The following is a 22,854-nucleotide window of genomic DNA, read 5'->3' on the forward strand; positions in this document are numbered from 1 at the left end:
GCACAGCATCTCAGTGCTAGAGGCGTCACTACTGACCCTAGTTTGATTCCAGGCTGCATCACAACCGGCCAGGATTGGGAGTCCCTTAGGGCGGCGCACAATTAACCCAGTGACGTCCAGGTTAGGTCGTCATTGTAAATAAGAATTTGTTATTTTAACTGACTTGCCTAGTTAAATATAAGTAAATACAATTGCATCCGTTTCAATGGGGGACTTTTATTTTTTAAGGCTAACTGCCGATTACGCAATTGTTGCTCACGACACGCTGGTGGCGTTCATTTGTTTCGCTAGTAGCCAATTATGTATTTGATAGTAGCCAGAGGAAGAATGGAAATGGCTTAGGTCGTCGAAGAACGTTGCTCATGTTTTCAGGTAAATAAACTATTGGTACTTCGTGACTTTTTAATTCGCTAAATGTAACACGAACCTTTCCACGCGACAATAATCGTCAATGTACTATAGATAGCTATCTAACTAAGGCACGTTAACTGAAAAAAAAAAATGGGTAGAGATGCTAGCACAGGTTAGCTAGCCCTCCTTTAGTTGCCAGCCAAGCTAACTAGTTTAGCGTTAGTTAAGTATTTGACACCTGCCCCAATTAGTTGGGTTACAAAGTGATCGGTTGCTTGCGTTTTAGGTGTAGATAACGTTAGTTTATCGTGAGAACACAATCGCTAGCTTGCTAGTTGCCCGCATAGTGTTAGTTTACGATTAGCCAGTGCGGTATCTCCGTGCTCCTGTATAAATTGACATAAATTATTAGTGAAAGTGAATTTCGTTAATAAGTCTGCTTCTTTCGCATGACAGTTATAGTGGTGAGGAGTCTACCGGAAAACGATTTCACTATTAATTCCATGTTAAGGGTTCACGCAAACATAATTTTAAACTTTGTTTTACTATTGACAGATACAACTGATTTCGGGATTGTATATCCATTCGCTCTCCTTTAAATATGTAGTGTGATTTTATTCCTTTGTCACCGAATTGTTTAATCAAACGTTTCGCTGCCAGCTTCTGATATCTAAAAACGAGTCTCTTGAATTAGACGAGCGCGCACTAGGCCAGAGCTAATTTGAAGTTTCAAGTCATGGTTAGACTCGAACAGAAAACAGAAGTTTTTATGCACTGATACCAGGAGATGACAGCGACACGTTTGATTAAACAATACAGAGACAAACAAAGCAGCTAATTGGGACCCATAATACATACAATACACGATTACTTGTATTTAATGAAAACGAATCGATTCAACTTCTATCAAAATAATACCAGAAGGAGATTTTTTGTTGTTGTGCATTTTGGCTAACTCTAACCCGTTTCCTAACCTGCTACGAAAAGTCAAATCTGACGTTAATTTGACAAATGCTGGATCCCTTCCAGCCATGATCTGGTTTCCCTTGGCTAAACTAGCTGGCTTGCAGAATTACGCTAGTTTTCGTCCTCATTGCCAAACTTCATAAATACTGTACCCTCAACGTCAAAACTCCTTTGCTATTTAGAATGAAACTTTTAAAATATTTTACTTTGTTGAATAGTTGTGACTGTGTTGAGACACATTATCTGTCATAAGACGACTGTGATGAAATATATTATTGCTACTTAACGCAGATCCAAGTTCAGTTTTGAGATCCACCGGCGTCATTGGTGTAGGGTTAGCTGGACGATTCTGACTGGTCTTGGAACTGTGACAACAGGCAGCCTCTCCCCGCCTGACTCGATGGGATATGTAGGGATTTTGCCAACACAGCCAGATATGTTCCCATTCTTGTACCCTTAACTATCGTATTGTACCAATGTTTGTCCTCTGTAGTTGCGTGACTTTCTTTGTTTGCTGAAATATATACTTTTTCAATAAATGTTAATCAAATACTACCACTGACTGTTTGCTTGTTGATGTTGCTCTAAGATGACAATTAAGTGCAAATTTGCATGTGCCAATTGAATCTCAACAAGGAAACCAAAGTATTGACCTTGGGTGAATCAATGTACTCCGAGTTGGATTCCAAAGCCTGGTCTCTGCTCCACTCCGTTGGTGAAGTTCATCAGAAACTGCCTTCACCATGGAGTGGAATTCAGTCGGCTACATCAGTAGCAGATGTTCCTCTCTGAATGTCAAATGGAAAACAACGGCTACATTAGCTAGCCACAGATGATATAAACTAGGACCTTGATTACATTGCAGTCACTGGGGCATCTATCTTATCAGTCAGTATTACTGGTTGAACGTACAAGATAGGTGCAGTGGACTTTAGCTAGTCAGTTAAGTTTAATCACCCCTCTGAAGATCCATTCAACTGGAAGAGTTGGACTAAATGCTCTGCGCCTCACATACTAGAGGCTTCAAAACGTGCCAATGCATGCTATATTGAATGTAATGTGTAGGCTAGCTGCAGCTTTCAAAACAAGCTGAAACCTGACAAACATGGTTTACTCCTTTATTGAAAGAACTGACAGCTGTTGACAGTGATGCCAATATTCCCTGTACATCTTTGAAAATCTGGAAATTTCCTTTGGGAAATATTAAACAGGTGAAATTTTACTTCAACCTCATACATTAGGTATCATTTTTAATGACACAACTCTTGTATAGCTTTCAATTACAATGTCTTGCTCCTCTGTTTAGAGTGAAAAATGACTGGGAGAAGCCCGCACTATGGTTTCCAGTCGGCCACGACGGTGCAGCCTGCCAATGGAGGACACGCCTACCTATTTGGGAACAGCTCTGAGAATGATCTCTCGGAGGAGGATGGTGAGAGCTACGAGCTGCGCTCCCGAGGCCGGGACAGGCTGCGCAGGAGCACCTCCAGGGAGAAGTTGGACGACATTGTCCACCTGGTCCGAGACATCAAAGAAGGGGACACTCTGAATAGCTTCTCGCTGCAGTACCACTGCTCAGTAAGTCAACCCTAATCCCTGTCTTACACTCTAATGACAAAGCCCTTACAGACAGACCAGCTTTGACTTTTCGCACCACTTTTTTTGCTACCCAAGTAAAGTGAAATCCTTTGTTTTGTCTGTGTGCCGTAGGTGGCGGACATCAAGAGGGCCAACAACCTGTTGACAGAGCAGGACTTCTTTGCGCTGAGATCCATCAAGATCCCTGTGAAACGCTTCAGCGTGTTGACAGAGACCCACAGCATCGCGCCTCTCAAATCTGCCTCCCCCACAGGCCTCCGACGTTTCCCCCAGCCCCCTATCTCTATGGAGATCTCCACAGACTCCTCCTCATCCACAGACAGCGTGGGCAGCTTCCTGCAGGAGAAGGACAAAGACATCGAGCTGCTAGTCAAGTCCACCGGCACCTCCAGAAGCAGCCTGAATGAGGTGGTCTCCTCCCTGACCCTCCAGCAGCCCTTACTACTGGGGGATTCTGACTTCAAGCCTGTCTTCAGGAAGGACCCCTACCATGGGGCGGACTGGGGCATGAGGTGGTGGACGGCAGTGGCCATCATGGTGGTGGTTGTCATTGTCGCACCAGTGTTCTACCTGCTGTATTATGAGGTGCTGATGAAGGCGGACGTTAGCCACCACACCACCACGCCGTCGACCAATCTTAAGGGCATGCAGCATGCCCAGATTCCTGAGCCTGTGGAAGTCCATGGAAAGCCCAACTCAGGACCTCAGGCTGGAAACATACCCAAACCAAACTCACAGAGACACAATGAGGTGGATGACCACCCAGGCCCTAAGAAAGAGAAAACGTAGTGCGGGATTTAGACAAACTGCAGGAGCTGGAGGTATCTGAGCAGTTGTGAAAAAAGTGATTATCCAAGTTCTCTGAGAATCACTTTATACGGAACAGAATCCATTGGGAAATTATGATGAGGGGAAAATGAGGACAATCTGTTGAATTGTTTCAGTGGACATGCAGTATGTACGTTTTTAAAACATGTTTTTAAAGCAAGTTTTTTTTTTTTTTGCACAGTGGGACCCAACTGCTTATTCTGCCCCTCTTGTCAGCTGATGGGACTAGTTCACCATAACACTGTCTGACGTGTGGGGTTTGTTCTTGGTCAAAACAGTACTGATTGCTGCCACTTGTCACTTAAAATAAGTAATTTATCTGTGGAATATTAGTCTTATTCCAACATCAGTATTGAAGTTAGTCTAAAATGTGATGCAAATTTTCTTGAACATTGTTTTGATATTTTTGCTTGTCTGGGAAGAACTGCGTTTGGAGTCCCACAACCTTCATTTCTACTAAGGGCAAGGGTGACGAAACGGGAAATGCACAATGTTGCCCAACACTAGCTAGATATATTCCAGTGAAATGTTATATTTATAAACTGGTTGCCAATGTAATTAGAGCAGTAAAAATACATGTTTAGTCATACCCGTGGTATACGTCTGATATACTACAGCTTTCAGCCAATCAGCATTCAGGGCTCAAACCACCCAGTTTATAACGTAGTTTATTTTCCTCATCACTAGTGTTACGAACAGTATGTGCCTTCAACCTGTGGAACACTATGGCTGCATAGACACAGGCAGCCCAATTATAATTTTTTCCAAATATTGGTCCAATTTATGACAACTCCAGAATTGGGCTGCTCGTGTAAATGCAGCCTTACAGGCTGAAAAGAAAGTATATTTTGAATAAATTATTGATGCTCAGACTTGAGTGTGTTCATGTTGGTTTTTGTTTTGTATAATTCTCATTTGTTTATACAAAGATCGACATATTCTAATACAAACTCACTTCCACCACACACGTCTTGATGATTCTCTAATTGTGCGTATAGTTTCACCAAACAAAATGTGTAAACTTGCTGACAGTGTTCGTCATATAGCCAATGGCTATTTGGTAAAAGATCAACCATAACTTTCAGGAAAAACATACATTTGGAAGAATGACATTCAGCCAGTATCCATTAACATGCAGTCGGAGGTTAAATATGAGGCTTCATCCATGTCCTCACTACACCAAAATCATCAAAATAGCAATGTCATTTTCCTACAAAAAGGTAGCTGTTAAGCTGGGCATTTCTCCATTAAACTAAATTGGTGTGTGTGAATGTTATGTGCATGCATAAGTAGCAATCCAATGCCTCATATTTCACATCGTGATCTTCCAGCATTACAAATGCATGCCATTTATCATCCCCAGAAACTATCTGAGATGCCTCAGTACCAAATGCAGTAATTGTATGGAAGTGTGCAGGCGAACAACTTGTATCTATTTGAAATCTAATACATTGTGTGATAGAAGTTGACTACTAAAGTAAATCAGATCAAATTGTGCTTCTGTTACAATGAGGGGGAGAGTTACCTCTTCTAAATCCTCCTCGTACAACTCCTCCAATTTCTTCTTCTCTAGTCATTTTCTTTCTTCATTTGATTTTTACATCATTCTTTTCAACTTCCTGAAGAAATAGCCATAATTGTAAGTTTATCCAGACAGACAAACAGCTTTCACACACACTGCACATTATGGGAAGGTCATTAGAATGACACTTCCGAATGTACAAACTAATCCCAAACCCTAATTTCCACAGAATGGTTGTTTAATCAGTACATTTAAATAAGAATAAAAGTGATGAAAGTGACATCTAATTTACTGAGCACATCTGCTTTTTCTTTGCTTGATACCTTATGGGTATTTTCTTTGCACTTGCTAATATTATGTTTACTTGGAAATATGTCTGTTAGTATGATGTCATATTGTAAAAAAAAAAAAAAAAGTTTGATGAAGAGCTAAGTACCCGGTTTAAAGTTAAACTTTTTCTTTTGAGGCATCAGTTCTTTTGGAAAGAGCTGCCAGTCTAATGCCAAACATAAGTTCTATTGAAATCAAACAGATGATGACCAAATTCACTATTTTCCTGGTATCCTCTCCTCAGCCAACAAGTTTTGCCTCTTGACACCTCGCCTTGTATCTTTCCACATCCATTTGATATGTAAACAGTAAATGTTATGAATGCTGACACAGACACTAAATGCTCAATTAAGTCAAGCAAGCACGTTTTGAATCATCTTTAAAAATCTGCAGAAAATCTCTTAAATGTGTTTCTCCTGTAGTACATTGAGCATATGAGACATTGGACAACTCAAAGCTCCAGATAAATGAGTTATTCTTCTATATCAAGAAGCGCAATAAGGCTGCACTTGATACACGGATACACCAATTTACCCCAGAAGAGTATGTGCTCTAAATTCAAGCTTAGTCAGAACAGGGATTTCTAAAGCATTAGTCTCTCCTAGATCTGCCTCTCTGTCTCCAGATAGAATATGATTAAATGGCTCCGGTTCCTGAGTGTACCATTAACTCACCTCATCCTATTGTCTTAGTGGATGATGTCATACAGTACTGTACATTGACTATTGCTGCTAATGCACTCTCTCACCTTTCCTAGCCAGAGGCCTGATGTTGGGTAGTCGACTCATGGTTTCCGTCATCTCCTGTTACAGGGCCAGCATGTACTCCTCATCTTCTCTGGCTTTCAGTGGCACAGGCTTGAACTCCACATCCTGAATGTGGAAAATAATTAATCACACCAGGAATCCACCCAGAAACAGTAGATGTTGTACTTATAGTAAACAAGGTATTTCATCAGTGAAAATACTGTCGTACTAGAAGCCCATTCTTCCCAAGACGGTGTCTCTTACTAAAACCATGAAACTGAGACAAAAGAATCCATAAACCTGAGATTTATTCATTAAAAATGACCATCCTACCGATCCTCGACTTCAGCGATGTCATTTACAAAATAGCCTCCAACACTCTACTCAACAAATTGGATGCAGTCTATAACAGTGCCATCCATTTTGTCACCAAAGCCCCATATACTACCCACCACTGCGACCTGTATGCTCTCGTTGTCTGGTCCTAGCTACATATTCGTCGCCAAACCCACTGGCTCCAGGTCATCTATAAGTCTTTGCTAGGTAAAGCCCCGCCTCCAGCGAGGGTTCCCAGTCCGGAGCCTTCAGCGAGGGTTCCCAGTCCGGAGCCTTCAGCGAGGGTTCCCAGTCCGGAGCCTCCAGAGAGGGTTCCCAGTCAGGAGCCTCCAGCGAGGGTTCCCAGTCCGGAGCCTCCAGCGAAGGTTCCCAGTCCGGAGCCTTCAGCGAGGGTTCCCAGTCCGGAGCCTTCAGCGAGGGTTCCCAGTCCGGAGCCTTCAGCGAGGGTTCCCAGTCCGGAGCCTTCAGCGAGGGTTCCCAGTCCGGAGCCTCCAGCGAGGGTTCCCAGTCCGGAGCCTCCAGCGAGGGTTCCCAGTCCGGAGCCTCCAGCGAGGGTTCCCAGTCCGGAGCCTTCAGCGAGGGTTCCCAGTCCGGAGCCTTCAGCGAGGGTTCCCAGTCCGGAGACTCCAGCGAGGGTTCCCAGTCCGGAGCCTCCAGCGAGGGTTCCCAGTCCGGAGCCTTCAGCGAGGGTTCCCAGTCCGGAGCCTTCAGCGAGGGTTCCCAGTCCGGAGCCTCCAGCGAGGGTTCCCAGTCCGGAGTCTCTGGCAACGATCTACGGTTCGGAGGTCCCCGCCTCAAGCGGAGCGGGGTCGGCGTCCCGCACCGGAGCCTCCACCGAGAGTAGATGCCCACCCGGACCCTCCCCTATAGGTTCAGGTTTGCGGCCGGAGTCCGCACCTTTGGGGGGGTACTGTCACGCCCTGACCTTAGAGATCCTTATTATTCTCTATGTTTGGTTAGGTCAGGGTGTGACTCGGGTGGGAAAATCTATGTTTTCTATTTCTTTGTGTTTTTTGGCGGAGTATGGTCCCCAATCAGAGGCAGCTGTCTATCGTTGTTTCTGATTGGGGATCATATATAGGTTGTCATTTTCCTTTTGGATTTTGTGGGATCTTGTTTTATTTATGTTTTATTTTGCCTTACAGAACTGTGCGCTTTCGTTTTTGTTGTTATTTTGCTTTGGGTGTCATCAATAAAAAGAACGATGTACACCTACCACGCTGTACCTTGGTCCGGTCATTCCACAAACGAGGAGCGTAACACCAGCAGCATCTAGTCTCCCATCTAGGGACCAACCCAGACCACCGTCTGCTTAGCTTCAGAGGCAAGCGAGCAGTGGGATGCAGGGTGGTATGCTGCTGGCCTATAAGTAAATAAATGCAATGCTGGAGAAATAAGAGTTGTCACTCATGTCTATCAGAGCAGAGAGAGATCATAGAAAGTTAATCTGGTTCTAGTTCTGTGAGAGATACAGGCGTGCTACTCACACAGCCATGGCCACGCATTGGTCTAAACATAGGTTACAATGTTACACAACCCATAAACCCGGCTGACCCAACCCGAATCAACTCTTAGAATATCAGGCCCGGGACAACAACTTTTTCACATTACATAACGAAGAGGAAACTCGAATGAACATTAATCGCTTTTATTCATATTTTTACATTGCAAAAAGTGAGCTGGCTGCACCTAGGTTCCGGAACTAAACAGTGGAAAATGGAAAGGTGCAACCAGCTCAAATGAATCCCAAGGCATATTCCCCCTGCTAAGGCCCAGGGGTTTGATGTTGATACTGAAGGCAGCTATCCCACAGCCTTCACCACCTGCAATGTCTGCACTACTGAGGGAGCTACTCCTGAACGTCTCATAACAACACTATGTCCTCTGTAATATAGGTTAATGGCTCACTCTCTCTCTCACACACAAACCTTGCACACAAGCGTGTGCTCACACACACACCATTTCATTCACTGACAGCTGCATCACAGTAAGCCTATGGTGTGAATTCAATGAATGTTTGTTTGGTGCATGTTTGTTCTGTTCTTTCTTTCTTTTGAACTAGAATAACATGTTCTGTGTCAGTTAATGTGTGGCTTAATCAGATAGTTTAATGTCATGAAGTTAAATGTAGGACCTAATTACCACACAACCACGCCAACAATTAATCATTGGTTGAAGCTCAATGTTAAATTAAAATCTCCATACCATCATATCTTTTTTTGTACCCCTTTTTTTGTACCCCTTTTTTCTCCCCAATTTCGTGGTATCCAATTGTTGTAGTAGCTACTATCTTGTCTCATAGTATCATTGGTTGAAGCTCAATGTTAAATTAAAATCTCCATACCATCATATCTTTTTTTTTTATCTTTAAAAAAAAAATGTACCCCTTTTTTCTCCCCAATTTCGTGGTATCCAATTGTTGTAGTAGCTACTATCTTGTCTCATCGCTACAACTCCCGTACAGGCTCGGGAGAGACGAAGGTTGAAAGTCATGCGTCCTCCGTAACAACACAACCAGCCGTACTGCTTCTTAACACAGCGCGCATCCAACCCAGAAGCCAGACGCACCAATGTGTCGGAGGGTACACCCGTGCACCTGGCAACTGTAAGGAATTGCTATTTTGTATGCAGGTGACTAACTTACTGCTAATTACATGGCTACAACTCACAGTAAAGCCTGTGGGGTCCCCTACAGGATAGCTCCCACATTACACACATAATCTCCTTTTATTTTTAACCGAACACTGTGTGCCCGAAGAAGATCCTACGATGATGGACAGACAACTGAGCCAATGGCGGAAGACTACAGACTACAACCAGCTGAACCAATCCGGAGATCCGATCTTCCTAGGGTCAACCTACTTTCTGTGACGTATATAAGAGCTGTGCTGACTGTATACGCTCTCTCTGCCTGCCGTTCCACACGAACTAACGGAAGAGCCGTAATTACGTTGTAATACATATTTTCACTCTGAATAAACTGTTTACTTGTCATAAAATTTACCACTTAGTCTGAATCGATCCTTGACCGGCTCACCCATCTACATATCCAATTGCTAACACAACCTTGGTTAGCGCTCACTGCGCCCGGCCCGCCACAGGAGTCGCTGGTGCACGATGAGACAAGGACATCCCTACCGACCAAGCCCTCCCTATAACGACGCTAGGCCAATTGTGCGTCGCCCCACGGACCTCCCGGTCGCGGCCGGTTACGACAGAGCCTGGGCGCGAACCCAGGGACTCTGATGGCACAGCTGGCGCAGCAGTACAGCACCCTGATGGTATGGGGAGGCCCATACCATCATATCTAAGCCAAAATCACACCAATGTCGATGTAAATTAGCAAATAAATTTGGAGGTACATGAGCCATCCGGCAGTTCCTGACAACCACAAACAAGATTTTTAAAACAGTGTTACAGAAATGGAAACACAATGGAGTAAAGGAAAATAATTATAACACTTGACACGTGTAAAAAAATAAAATAATGTTAAACAGATAAAAAAGAATGTGGTTAAACAGACTAACATACAACATCTGACCACAAAAAAAGGATGACAAAATCAACTTCAGATCCATTTCCAATTACTGTGGAACTCATTTCCAGGGGTTGTGTTGTTGTTTATGTCTGGCTGGCGCCACTCGTCAAGTGAGAGATATCGATCACCTCCAGATTGTGGCTTCAGCCAATCAGACTGTTCCCATGCACCCACACCCTGCCCATGCACTGATCATGCATCATGTGATTCTACCTAGCCCAGCACTGGCCAGTTGGGTCAGTTGCATTCTCTCTCAAGTGTATTTTGTATTTATTATGGATCCCCATTAGCTGTTGCCAAGGCAGCATCTACTCATACTTGGGACCAGCAAAATTAAGGCAGTTTATACAATTTGAAAAACATTACAATACATTCACAGATTTCACAACATACTGTGTGCCCCCTCCTGTCTCAGCCTCCAGTATTTATGCTGCAGTAGTTTATGTGTCGGGGGGCTAGGGTCAGTTTGTTATATCTGGAGTACTTCTCCTGTCCTATTCGGTGTCCTGTGTGAATTTAAGTGTGCTCTCTCTAATTCTCTCTTTCTATCTTTCTTTCTCTCTCTCGGAGGACCATGCCTCAGGACTACCTGACATGATGACTCCTTGCTGTCCCCAGTCCACCTGGCCGTGCTGCTGCTCCAGTTTCAACTGTTCTGCCTTATTATTATTGGACCTTGCTGGTCATTTATGAACATTTGAACATCTTGGCCATGTTCTGTTATAATCTCCACCCGGCACAGCCAGAAGAGGACTGGCCACCCCACATTGCCTGGTTCAAAATCAAATCAATCAAATCAAATTTTATTTGTCACATACACATGGTTAGCAGATGTTAATGCGAGTGTAGTGAAATGCTTGTGCTTCTAGTTCCGACAATGCAGTAATAACCAACAAGTAATCTAGCTAACAATTCCAAAACTACTACCTTATAGACACAAGTGTAAGGGGATAAAGAATATGTACATAATGATATATGAATGAGTGATGGTACAGAGCGGCATAGGCAAGATACAGTAGATGGTATTGAGTGCAGTATATACATATGAGATGAGTATGTAAACAAAGTGGCATAGTTGAAGTGGCTAGTGATACATGTATTACATAAGGATGCAGTAGATGATATAGAGTACAGTATATACGTATACATATGAGATGAATAATGTAGGGTATGTAAACATTATATTAGGTAGCATTGTTTAAAGTGGCTAGTGATATATTTTACATAATTTCCCATCAATTCCCATTATTAAAGTGGCTGGAGTTGAGTCAGTGTGTTGGCAGCAGCCACTCAATGTTAGTGGTGGCTGTTTAACAGTCTGATGGCCTTGAGATAGAAGCTGTTTTCAGTCTCTCGGTCCCAGCTTTGATGCACCTGTACTGACCTGTACTGACCTCGCCTTCTGGATGATAGCGGGGTGAACAGGCAGTGGCTCGGGTGGTTGTTGTCCTTGATGATCTCCTCTCTAGGTTTCTTCCTAGGTTTTGGCCTTTCTAGGGAGTTTTTCCTAGCCACCGTGCTTCTACACCTGCATTGCTTGCTGTTTGGGGTTTTAGGCTGGGTTTCTGTACAGCACTTTGAGATATCAGCTGATGTACGAAGGGCTATATAAATACATTTGATTTGATTTGTGCCCTTAGGCCCATATTCCATCACTAGCATATATCTACAATACAAAATCCTTGTGTACTTGTGTGAAAAGTGTGTAATATATCATTTTGTGTATATTAATTTTCCTGATTTTTCCCCACATTCCCAGCATAAGGCGCTCGTAGATTCAGGCGCAGCTGGGAACTTTATTGACAGATCATTTGCCCATAGTTTAGGGATCCCTATTGTTCCAGTGGATATGCCCTTTCCTGTTCACGCCCTAGATAGTCAACCATTAGGGTCGGGGCTAATTAGGGAGGCCACCGCTCCACTGGGCATGGTGATGCAGGAGGGTCACAAGGAGAGAATCAGTCTCTTCCTTATTGATTCTTCTGTGTTTCCTGTGGTGCTGGGCCTACCCTGGTTGACCTGTCATGACCCCACTATTTCGTGGCAACGGAGGGCTCTCACGGGGTGGTCACGAAAGTGCTCGGGGAGGTGTTTAGGGGTTTCCGTCGGTGCTACTACGGTGGAAAGTCCAGACCAGGTCTCCACCGTGTGCATCCCCTCTGAATATACCGATTTGGCTCTCGCCTTCTGTAAGAAGAAGGCGACTCAATTACCACCCCATCAATGGGAGGGGGGGGGTGTTGTGCGATAAATCTCCTTGTAGACGCAGCACTTCCCAGGAGTCACGTGTATCCCCTGTCACAGGAGGAGACGGCGGATATGGAAACAAACGTCTCCGAATCCCTGGGGCAGGGAAAGATTCAGCCTTCCACTTCAAGTTTATTTTTTGTGAAGAAGAAAGATGGAGGTCTGCGCCCGTGTATTGACTATCGAGGTATCAACCAGATCACTGTTAGGTACAGTTACCGGCTACCTCTCATAGCCAGTGCGATTAAGTCAATGCACGCGGCGTGCTTCTTCACCAAATTGGATCTCAGGAGCGCTTACAACCTGGTGCGTATCCGGGAGGGAGACAAGTGGAAGACGAGTGTAAGACGGCTTTCGGTACCACCTCAGGGCACTATGAGTACCGTGTCATGCCATACGGGTTGATGAATGCTCCACCAGTCTTCCAGGCCTTTGTAGATGAGATTTTCAGGGACCTGTGTTTTTTACCCGTTTTGTTTTCACCCTGTCCTACAGACCAGGTTCCCAAAATGTGAAGGCAGATGCACTGTCCCGGCTGTATGACACAGAGGAGCGTCTCACGGATCATACTCCCATACTCCCGGCCTCCTGCCTGGTAGCGCTGGTTGTGTTGGAGCTGGACGCGTTAAGTACAAAGCCCCCAAATTACCGCATTAACCCCTCGTTCCATGTGTCTCTCCTCAGGCTGGTGGTGGCTGGCCCGCTCCAGGATTCTAAGGTGCAGGAGGTTCCTCCGCCCCCTCTGGACATCGAGGGGGCCCCGGCGTACTCCGTTCGTTCCATACTGGATTTGAGACGTCGGGCGAGGGACCTTCAGTACCTCGTAGACTAGGAGGGGTATGGTCTGGAGGAGAGATGCTGGGTTCTGGTGGAGGACGTGTTGGATCCTTCAATCCCCGAGGCCGGTGTCGATGCGCTGCTGGAGCCGCACGTCAAGGGGGATACTGTCACGACTTCGGCCAAAGTTGATGCCTCTCCTTGTTCGGCGGTCGACATCACCAGTCTTCTAGCCATCGCCGATCCATTTGTCATTTTCCATTTGTTTTGTTTTGTTTTTCCTCACACCTGGTTTTCATTTCCCAATTACTGGTCATGTATTTAACCCTCTGTTTCCCACATGTCTTTGTGTGTGATTGTTATTTATTCAGGTCGGAATGTTCCGGCTGGTTTGTACCGGTGCTGTTTATGACCCATGTTTTGTGGCAACCGTTCTTTTTTCCACTTTGTAAATTGTTTACTTTGTGCTGTCGGGTAATGCGTTGTTTCACTCATCTCTGCTCTCCAACGCCTGACTTTCTACACCTACCAGCCTGACATCATTCAGAGCAGTTAGAGGGACATAAATTAGGTTACTTACATTGTATTGTGTCTACCAACGCCCCTGGTGTAATGTACAATTTCTGAAGCATTATGACAACTCTGTTACAATGGTAGGGATAAGCTGAGCTGGGCTTGAGTCATTGATAAGTCATTGTCTGAACGCAGCCCTATAATGCTGTGAAAGGATCCAGGAATAATTTGGGTGGATCCCATCCTCCTTATAAAACGTGTTTTGTTTTCAAAAGGTATTGAAATTGTCCAAAAAAAGTTACACCCATTGAGCTGCAATAATCACGTAACCAGTTGTGAAGAGAAAGAATCCTGCTAAAGTGTTCAATGCCACGATTCAATGAGGGCACAGGGCCAGATAGGATGGGTGTCAAGTTCGTTATAAAGATTGGACCAAGGCGCAGCGTGGTATGCGTACATTCTTATTTATTAAAATAATGAACACTGAACAAAATAACAAAATAACAAAATGAACCATGAAGCTATACAAACGAGTGCTGACAGGCAACTACACAGCCAAGCCAATCAAAGACAACGATCAACAGCTGTCTCTGATTGGGAACCATATCAGGCCAACATAGAATTATCAAAACCCAGAGACCTACAAAACCCTAGACCTACAAAACCCTAGACATACAAAAACCCTAGACAATACAAAACAGCGTACCCACCCTAGTCACACCCTGACCTAACCAAAATATAAAGAAAACAGAGATATCTCAGGTCAGGGCGGGACAATGGGTCTTCTGTTAGTGTCAAACAGAGAGTCAATTAGCTCTTTACAAACAGAGAGTCAATTAGCTCTTTAAAATTCAATTTCAGCTGTTCAGAGCTGCCCTTCACAATGTAATTAAAACCCACATGGACTACAATAGAATCGATTTCCATGTCCTGATGTAGTACATTCGGGAGCAGCTTAGTAATATTATTTACTCCAGCTCCGGGATGGGACATTGTTTTTGCACCAGGAACAGTCACATTTCTTACCATGGAGCTGCCCAAAATCACGGCTGGAGAGAAGGACGAGGAAGGAAAACGTTCAGGAATTAGTGGCTGTGATAGGAGAAAACTGGGGATGAATTGTAGTTACTCCACATTACTTACCTAAATGACAAAGTGAAAAGAAGGAAGCCTGTACAGAATACAAATATTCCAAAACATGCATCCTGTTTGCTATAAGGCACTAAAGTAAAACTGCAAAAAAATGTAGAAAAGAAAATAACCTTATGTCCTGAATAGGAAACGGTATGTTTGGGGCAAATGCCCCCAACATGTTACTGAGTACCACTCTTCATATTTTCAAGCATGGTGGTGACGGCATCATATTATGGGTATGTTTGTCACCGGCAAGGACTGGGGAATTTATAATACTGTACACCTTTTGTTTAATGGGTCCGCACTCAAAAATATATTGCATAAAGCATACTTCGTTTTTTCATCCTTTTCACTGAATCAGGGATAGCGTCCACAGATGCTTTACAGCTTTCTTCTTGGTAAAAAAAATGGAATAATGCTAAGCACAGGTAAAATCCTAGGGGAAAACCTGTTTCAGTCTGCTTTCCAACAGACACTTGGAGACAAATTCACCTTTCAGAAGGATAATAACCTAAACCACAAGGCCAAGTATACACTGGAGTTGCTTACCAAGAAGACAGTGAATGTTCCTGAGTGGCCAAGTTGCATTTATGTGCAAAGCCTCTATATAAAGGATAAACATATGAAATGTGCCCCTGACTAAAGGTATGAAATGTGCCCCTGACTGTCTGTTAACATTTGGTAATGTAGGCTAGGTTTGGTTAAACCTCCTCCAGCAGTTGCAGCAGCAGCAGCAGCAGCTGGATTTGGGTACTGAAGGCTTGACTTCCCATCAACAAAGTTCTGAAAGAATGATGACTTAAGATTTGTGATACACCATGTAGCCTAACAAAGTTAGCTAGCTGACGTTAGCTAACAAAGTTTAACTTAGTTGTATAATGTTAACATTGTTGCTAACTTTATCTAGCCAGTTTATTTTATTTCTCTTAGTAATATATTGAGATATCACACACTATGAAAAAGGTTAACTTAGTTGCTTACCTTGGAGCAAACGTGTCCTTCATTAGCTATATTGCTTGTTGTGTTCAACTGTGAATGAAGTCGTCCCAAAAATTTTATCCACAAACTACACTTCTCTCTGTTAGATTTAGGTTTTGGAAAGGGTGTATCACATATAGATATCGCATAAAGCATACTTTATATATATATATATATATATATATATATATATATATATATATATATACACACAGAGGCAACTTTGCCTGTTTTGCATGTTATTTTGGCATTAATATGTGTCACATATCAGTTTGCTGTCATGACTTCTACCGAAGGTAACTCCTCTCCCTGTTCGGGCAGCGCTCGGTGTCGCCGGTCTACTAGCCACCACCGATCCTTTTTTCCCTTTCTGTTTGTTTTGTCTTTGGTTCTTTTTTCACACCTGGTTTCATTTGCGTTAATTTCTGTGTGAATAAGGGTAACCTGTTGCCTGCCTAAGTTTGTGCGGGATTAGTCTTTTTATGTGATGTGCTCGGTTGTATTTACCTTTATTTGTTTTCACGGTTACGTAAGTGTATATAGTGTCGGAACTGTGTTTGTTCCTCCGTGCGTTTGCATGGGTTCTCTGTTACGAGGGCGTAGTCCTTTTCGACTGTGCCATTCCTGTGTTGGTGGACTGTCTTAATAAAACACGCTTCTCAGACATCCCTGCTCTCCTGCGCCTGACTCCTACACCTATCACCTAGACGCACCTTATCACATTTGCAAACAATGTAAAAAATATATATATCATAGAGTTAATAAAGCCGCATACAAACATGGTCTCTTTTATTTTCTTGAGTAAGGCAGTTCCAAAATGCAGGTGTTTCAGCCTAGCTCAATGCTTTCTGTGGTTGTGGGGCAAGCCAGCAGAATATACGAAGCGCCGTGGTTGGCCCCATGTTCTGTCACTCATGGGGACACTAGGTCACCACCAAGTCTAAGGGTAGTGCTAGAAAATTCTAGCCCCTTGTGTGCTGCCATAGAGTTACATTAGAAGTGCCCATCCAAGAAGGCTCAAGGTCATTGGCCACAGATAAAACCACGTCAAACCACGTTATATGTAGAGTAGCTTTGATTGGACTGATCATGTCAACATCATATTTTCAAAATCTTAGTTGGAAAATCCATTTTAATCCTTGTCATATGAAGAGAAATAATGAAGAGAAATTATAGATAAAACGTATGGGTGCTCTTTGGCCATTGGACATAAACATTACACAACAAGTTGGAAATCGCAAATTCAACAATGAGTGGTTTTGGAAGGAATCAGTGACAGTGGCTAACTGCAAGCATTGCAAAGCAATCACTAGCCTACTATTCAGTGGAGTTACTGTGTGGTCCCAAATCTGGAATTAAGGGGATCTTTTCCAAATTTAAAATGATAAACTTTCAACATTGGCCATGCTGTCAATGAAGCATGATTTGTGCCGCACTCAAAACAACTGTTAACTGCGAAAACTTGACTTCAGTGAGTTCAAGAACACTGGGAGTCGGGAATAAACGAGCTCCGACTGAGAAAATACGTTTTGAACGTCATCTAACTCGGAATTGTAAATCCAGCCTCTTTCTAGAGCTGCGACCTGAAGATCAATGACGTCATCATGATTCGACCTTGTTTTTTTTAGAAGTTCCCAGTTGTCTTGAAAGCACCATAAATCCAGAGAATGCCAGACTTTGATGACAACATTTTCCCACAAAGGTCCGCCGCTCCACCTTCCTGTTCAAGTGAGCAGAGCACAACAAGGTGAGTCCAAAAATGTATTGTATGCTGCTGCATAAATGATGTAATATGCCAGGGAGAGATGTATACTGTAGCTAAGAAAGTAATACTAAGTTTATATTGAGTAGTAAGATGTTAGTAGTCCAAGTGCCTCACCCTAATAATTTGGTCTATTTACCCCTCTTAATTTCACCTACTGTTCTGACTTGGTGGTGCACATGTAGCCTATAACCCTCACTAACTTTTATAGCTGTATCACCGCCTGGCACAGCAACTGCACCGCCCGCAACCGCAAGGCTCTCCAGAGGGTGGTGCGGTCTACCCAACGCATTAACGGGGACAAACTACCCGCCCTCAAGGACACCTACAGCACCCGATGTCACATGAAGGCCAAAAGGATCATCAAGGACATCAACCACCCGAGCCACTGCCTGTTCACCTAGCTATCATCCAGAAGGTGAGGTCAGTACAGGTGCATCAAAGCTGGGACCAAGAGAAAAACAGCTTCTATCTCAAGGCCAGCTTCTATTCTAAACAGCCATCACTAGCACATTAGAGGCTGCTGCCTATAAGCATAGACTAGAAATCACTGGCCACTTTAATAATGTTTACATATCTGGCATTACTCATCTCATATGTATATACTGTATTCTATACTATTCTACGGTATCTTAGTCACTAAATGTTTACATATCTGGCATTACTCATCTCATTTGTACAGTGGGGAGAACAAGTATTTGATACACTGCCGATTTTGCAGGTTTTCCTACTTACAAAGCATGTAGAGGTCTGTAATTTTTATCATGGCTACACTTCAACTGTGAGAGACGGAATCTAAAACAAAAATCCATAAAATCACATTGTATGATTTTTAAGTGATTAATTTGCATTTTATTGCATGACATAAGTATTTGATCACCTACCAACCAGTAAGAATTCCGGCTCTCACAGACCTGTTAGTTTTTCTTTAAGAAGCCCTCCTGTTCTCCACTCATTACCTGTATTAACTGCACCTGTTTGAACTTGTTACCCTTATAAAAGACACCTGTCCACACACTCAATCAGACTCCAACCTCTCCACAATGGCCAAGACCAGGGAGCTGTCTAAGGACATCAGGGATAAAATTGTAGACCTGCACAAGGCTGGGATTGTCACGAATCCCGCTTCCTGAGTCTGTGTTTGCTTGTGTTTCTGTCCTGGAGTGTGTTTCCGGTGTCCTGGAACGCACCCTGTCTGGTTGCCGGGCGAATTAGCTTGTTGGGAGATCGATGTTCACCCGCACCTGTATCCCATCAGTAATCTGCACACCTGTTCTGATCATCACCTCTCCCCTTCAAAAGCTCTGACCTGACATCCATTCCCTGCCGGATCGTTAGCCATGAACAGTATGTTGTGCCATAGTATCAGCCTCAAGTTGGATAGAATTTGTTTTGTTGTTTTTTACGTATTGCTTGCCTTAAACTTACCTCCGTTTGTTCTGTCTTCAGTTACTCACCCGGATCATTTACCCCATTCCCGCCTGGTTGTCGGAGGATTCCGCTACCCCATTGGATCCACCTATTTACTCCCATCAACTCACCACCGCTGCCCGCTACGCCACCTGGATATATCTACCCATTCACATTCGCTTGTAAATAAATACTCACCTTCTTCCTACTCTCCTTGTCCTGGTCTGCTTCTGGGTTCGATTTTGAAAGAACGTGACAGGGATGGGCTACAGGACAATAGGCAAGCAGCTTGGTGAGAAAGCAACAACTGTTGGCGCAATTATTAGAAAATGGAAGAAGTTCAAGATGGCGGTCAATCACCCTCGGTCTGGGGCTCCATGAAAGATTTCACCTCGTGGGGCATCAATGATCATGAGGAAGGTGAGGGATCAGCCCAGAACTACACGGCAGGACCTGGTCAATGACCTGAAGAGAGCTGGGACCACAGTCTCAAAGAAAACAATTGGTAACACACTACGCAGTCATGGATTAAAATCCTGCAGCGCACGCAAGGTCCCCCTGCTCAAGCCAGCGCATGTCCAGGCCCGTCTGAAGTTTGCCAATGACCATCTGGATGATCCAGAGGAGGAATGGGAGAAGGTTGTGTGGTCTGATGAGACAAAAATAGAGCTTTTTGGTCTAAACACTCGCCGTGTTTGGAGGAAGAAGAAGCATGAGTACAACCCCAAGAACATCATCCCAACCGTGAAGCATGGAGGTGGAAACATCATTCTTTGGGGATGCTTTTCTGCAAAGGGGACAGGACGACTGCACCGTATTGAGGGGAAGATGGATGGGGCCATGTATCGCGAGATCTTGGCCAACAACCTCCTTCACTCAGTAAGAGCATTGAAGATGGGTCGTGGCTGGGTCTTCCAGCATGACAACGACCCGAAACATACAGCCAGGGCAACTAAGGAGTGGCTCCGTAAGAGGCATCTCAAGGTCCTGGAGTGGCCTAGCCAGTCTCCAGACCTGAACCCAATAGAAAATCTTTGGAGGGAGCTGAAAGTCTGTATTGCCCAGCGACAGCCCCGAAACCTGAAGGGTCTGGAGAAGGTCTGTATGGAGGTGTGGGCTAAAATCTCTGCTGCAGTGTGTGCAAACCTGGTCAAGAACTACAGGAAACGTATGATCTCTGTAATTGCAAACAAAGGTTTCTGTACCAAATATTAAGTTCTGCTTTTCTGATGTATCAAATACTTATGTCATGCAATAAAATGCAAATTAATTACTTAAAAATCATACAATGTGATTTTCTGGATTTTAGAGACCTCTACATGCTTTGTATGTAGGAAAACCTGCAAAATCGGCAGTGTATCAAATACTTGTTCTCCCCACTGTTTATACTGTTTTCTATACTATTCTACGGTATCTCATTCACTCAATAATGTTTACATATCTTGCATTACTCATCTCATATATATATATACTGTATTCTATACTGTTCTACTGTATGTTAGTCCATTTCGCTCTGACATCGCTCATCCATATGTATATAGTCTTAATTCATTCCTACTTAGATTTGTGTGTATTGGGTATATGTTGTGTAATTTGTTAGATATTACTGCACTGTCGGTGATAGAAGCACAAGCATTTTGCTACACCCGCAATAACATCTGCTAATCACTTGTATGTGACCAATAAAATTTGATTTTTTATAACCTGTTTTAGAGAAATGTAATCATCAAATATTGTAAGAGCTTTCGTTGTCTGCTTATATGACCCCTTAATTTATCCTATGGTTCTGACTTGGTGTACAGGGAGAACATTGTAAGAGCGGCCCATGTTCGGAATTCTGTCGCTGTACATTTCAAAAGTGCTAAACAAATATTTATATTGACTATGTCCGTCCTAGCTCGCTCATTAATGTCTTAATCGAAATTACGGATTGCCTCTTATCAGCTTGTTGTCCCTTTATGCCATAGTTTTTACATCTCAACTGTCATTAGAAACCACATTTGTTTAAGCAAGTTGGCCATATCAGCTATGTTTTTTAAAAGACAGTAAATGAGGCTGTGTGAACTGTTTTGCTGCCAGGCAAAGCTCCGCTAATAGCCAGGTGTTGCAGTGGTAAGATGTTGGGACTACTGTTGGGACAGCTTTATGTAGGCCCTAACAGTTTGTGGACACCGTTTGTCACCGTTATAGTGCAATGAATGTATTGTTTAGTGTTGTGTTGCCACTACACATTTTTTTTGTTTTGCCCCACCAAGATTTACAAGCTAAATCCGCCACTGTATATATATATATATAAAAAGACACCACCCTCTTACCTCTCTAGGTACCAACTGTCAGTATTACATGTGCCCCAGGCACACTGTTTTACAGTTTATGTTCACTTGAAAAATATTTCTCCCTGGTTACGGTCCAAACACTTAAAAGACAAACCCTCATCCCAAGGAGGGCGGTCCAAATGATTAGCCAAGCAAGGGAGGTTTGCAACATAAGCCCCTCAGCCCTCGTTTTTAGTCGGGTTTGCGAGTGTACAATTATGTTCACTCCGGGGCCTGAAACGCCCCATAATTACATTTGCGACGATTGTACATCCGCTAAGAAAAGTACATTAGGAAAACACGTATGAGTATGGTGGGCTGAAATTTCTGGACTTTACTACCTTAAATAATACTTTTAAGATCAATTGGATAAAACAATTCCTAAGAAGACCCCCTTCTATGGGGAATGTTATTCCTCGTCGTGTCTTCTCTACTTTTGGTGGCCTTAACTTCATGTTGGTTTGCAATTATAATATTGACAATGTTCCAGTGAAACTCTGCTTTTCATCGGCAGGATCACTTGTCATGGTCCTTAATTTATAAGCATAATTTTTCTCCACGCAGATATTATTTGTGAATAATCTGTATAATCTATATTGTATAAAAATACTTTGTTTTTTGAATATTGGTTCTGAAATAATATCCTATTAGTGAGCCAACTTGTAAATGCAGAGGTGTTTTTGACTTGGTTATAAGGAATTCTTATCACTTTACAAGATCCCTGTAACACCTAAAGATTGTACAATTGTTTTAGATGCCTTTATTCTTCAGGAACGTGTCAAGATCTGACCCTCAGAACCTACCTTCCATTAACCCTGTTGACTCATCAGTAGGAAAGATTTGTTTCTCTATTGGTCCATTCAACAACAGAGCAATATGAACCTTGTTTCAGCAGGATGTTGTAGCTCTATACCTTATGTCATGCCTTATTGGAACGGTTTTATTGATAATACCCATGTACTTTCTGTATTGATTTGTTGTTAATAAAAATAATACAAATTACAATAAAAAAGGGACTGTGTGGATAGTGTGTGTGTTTTAAGTGTTTGGACTACATACCAGGGCTGGGGGGATTACGTTGCAAACTTCCCTTGCTTGGATAATCATTTGGACTGCCCTCCAAGATGGCGACGAGGGTGAGTGTTTTAAGTGTTTGGACCGCAGTAGGCCAAAGGCGCAATGTAGATTCTTTGCGAAAAGTGTCCGAGGTCTGAGTGGCTGGTTACGGTAAACTCTGGTTGGTCAATCGCGGTTCTAGGGGGAGTTTAGAGCAGGTTCAATCGGATGGAAACCGTTCTCCTCCGCACACAACTGATGCTTTGTAGCGATGCATTCAAGGGCATGGTTTTTATGACGACATGGTGGGTGTGTTCTTAGCTGACAATTAGTATTTGGTTTCACATTATATTCGTTCAGTCAACATGCGTTTCTCCCACAACTGTGTATCCGGAGACCACCATTATTTTTTTGCGTAAATAGAGTTGTATTATAGTACCAGTGTG

At 43.3% G+C, this 22,854-nt stretch overlaps 1 protein-coding gene, 1 long non-coding RNA gene and 1 pseudogene across 2 annotated transcripts; 1 reads left to right on the forward strand and 2 right to left on the reverse strand.

Annotated features, from left to right (window-relative positions):
* Positions 1–215: 215 nt before the first annotated feature.
* On the forward strand, positions 216–4,616 carry LOC115111282 (lysM and putative peptidoglycan-binding domain-containing protein 3-like). The gene is made up of 3 exons (XM_029637187.2): positions 216–372; positions 2,624–2,895; positions 3,028–4,616. The coding sequence occupies exons 2-3, from the start codon at positions 2,632–2,634 to the stop codon at positions 3,703–3,705; spliced, it is 942 nt and encodes a 313-aa protein (XP_029493047.1). The 5' UTR covers positions 216–372; positions 2,624–2,631; the 3' UTR covers positions 3,706–4,616.
* Positions 3,930–10,049, reverse strand: LOC135565098 (DNA-directed RNA polymerase III subunit RPC7-like; annotated as a pseudogene).
* Positions 10,050–16,637: 6,588 nt separating this feature from the next.
* On the reverse strand, positions 16,638–22,500 carry LOC135565268 (uncharacterized). The gene is made up of 2 exons (XR_010461455.1): positions 22,412–22,500; positions 16,638–17,585 (listed from the first exon to the last, which is right to left on the reverse strand). It is a non-coding gene; the product is annotated as an uncharacterized LOC135565268 (long non-coding RNA).
* Between the last annotated feature and the right edge of the window lie 354 nt (positions 22,501–22,854).

Source organism: Oncorhynchus nerka, linkage group LG27 (genome assembly GCF_034236695.1).
Source record: "Oncorhynchus nerka isolate Pitt River linkage group LG27, Oner_Uvic_2.0, whole genome shotgun sequence".
Taxonomy (NCBI): Eukaryota; Metazoa; Chordata; class Actinopteri; order Salmoniformes; family Salmonidae; genus Oncorhynchus; species Oncorhynchus nerka.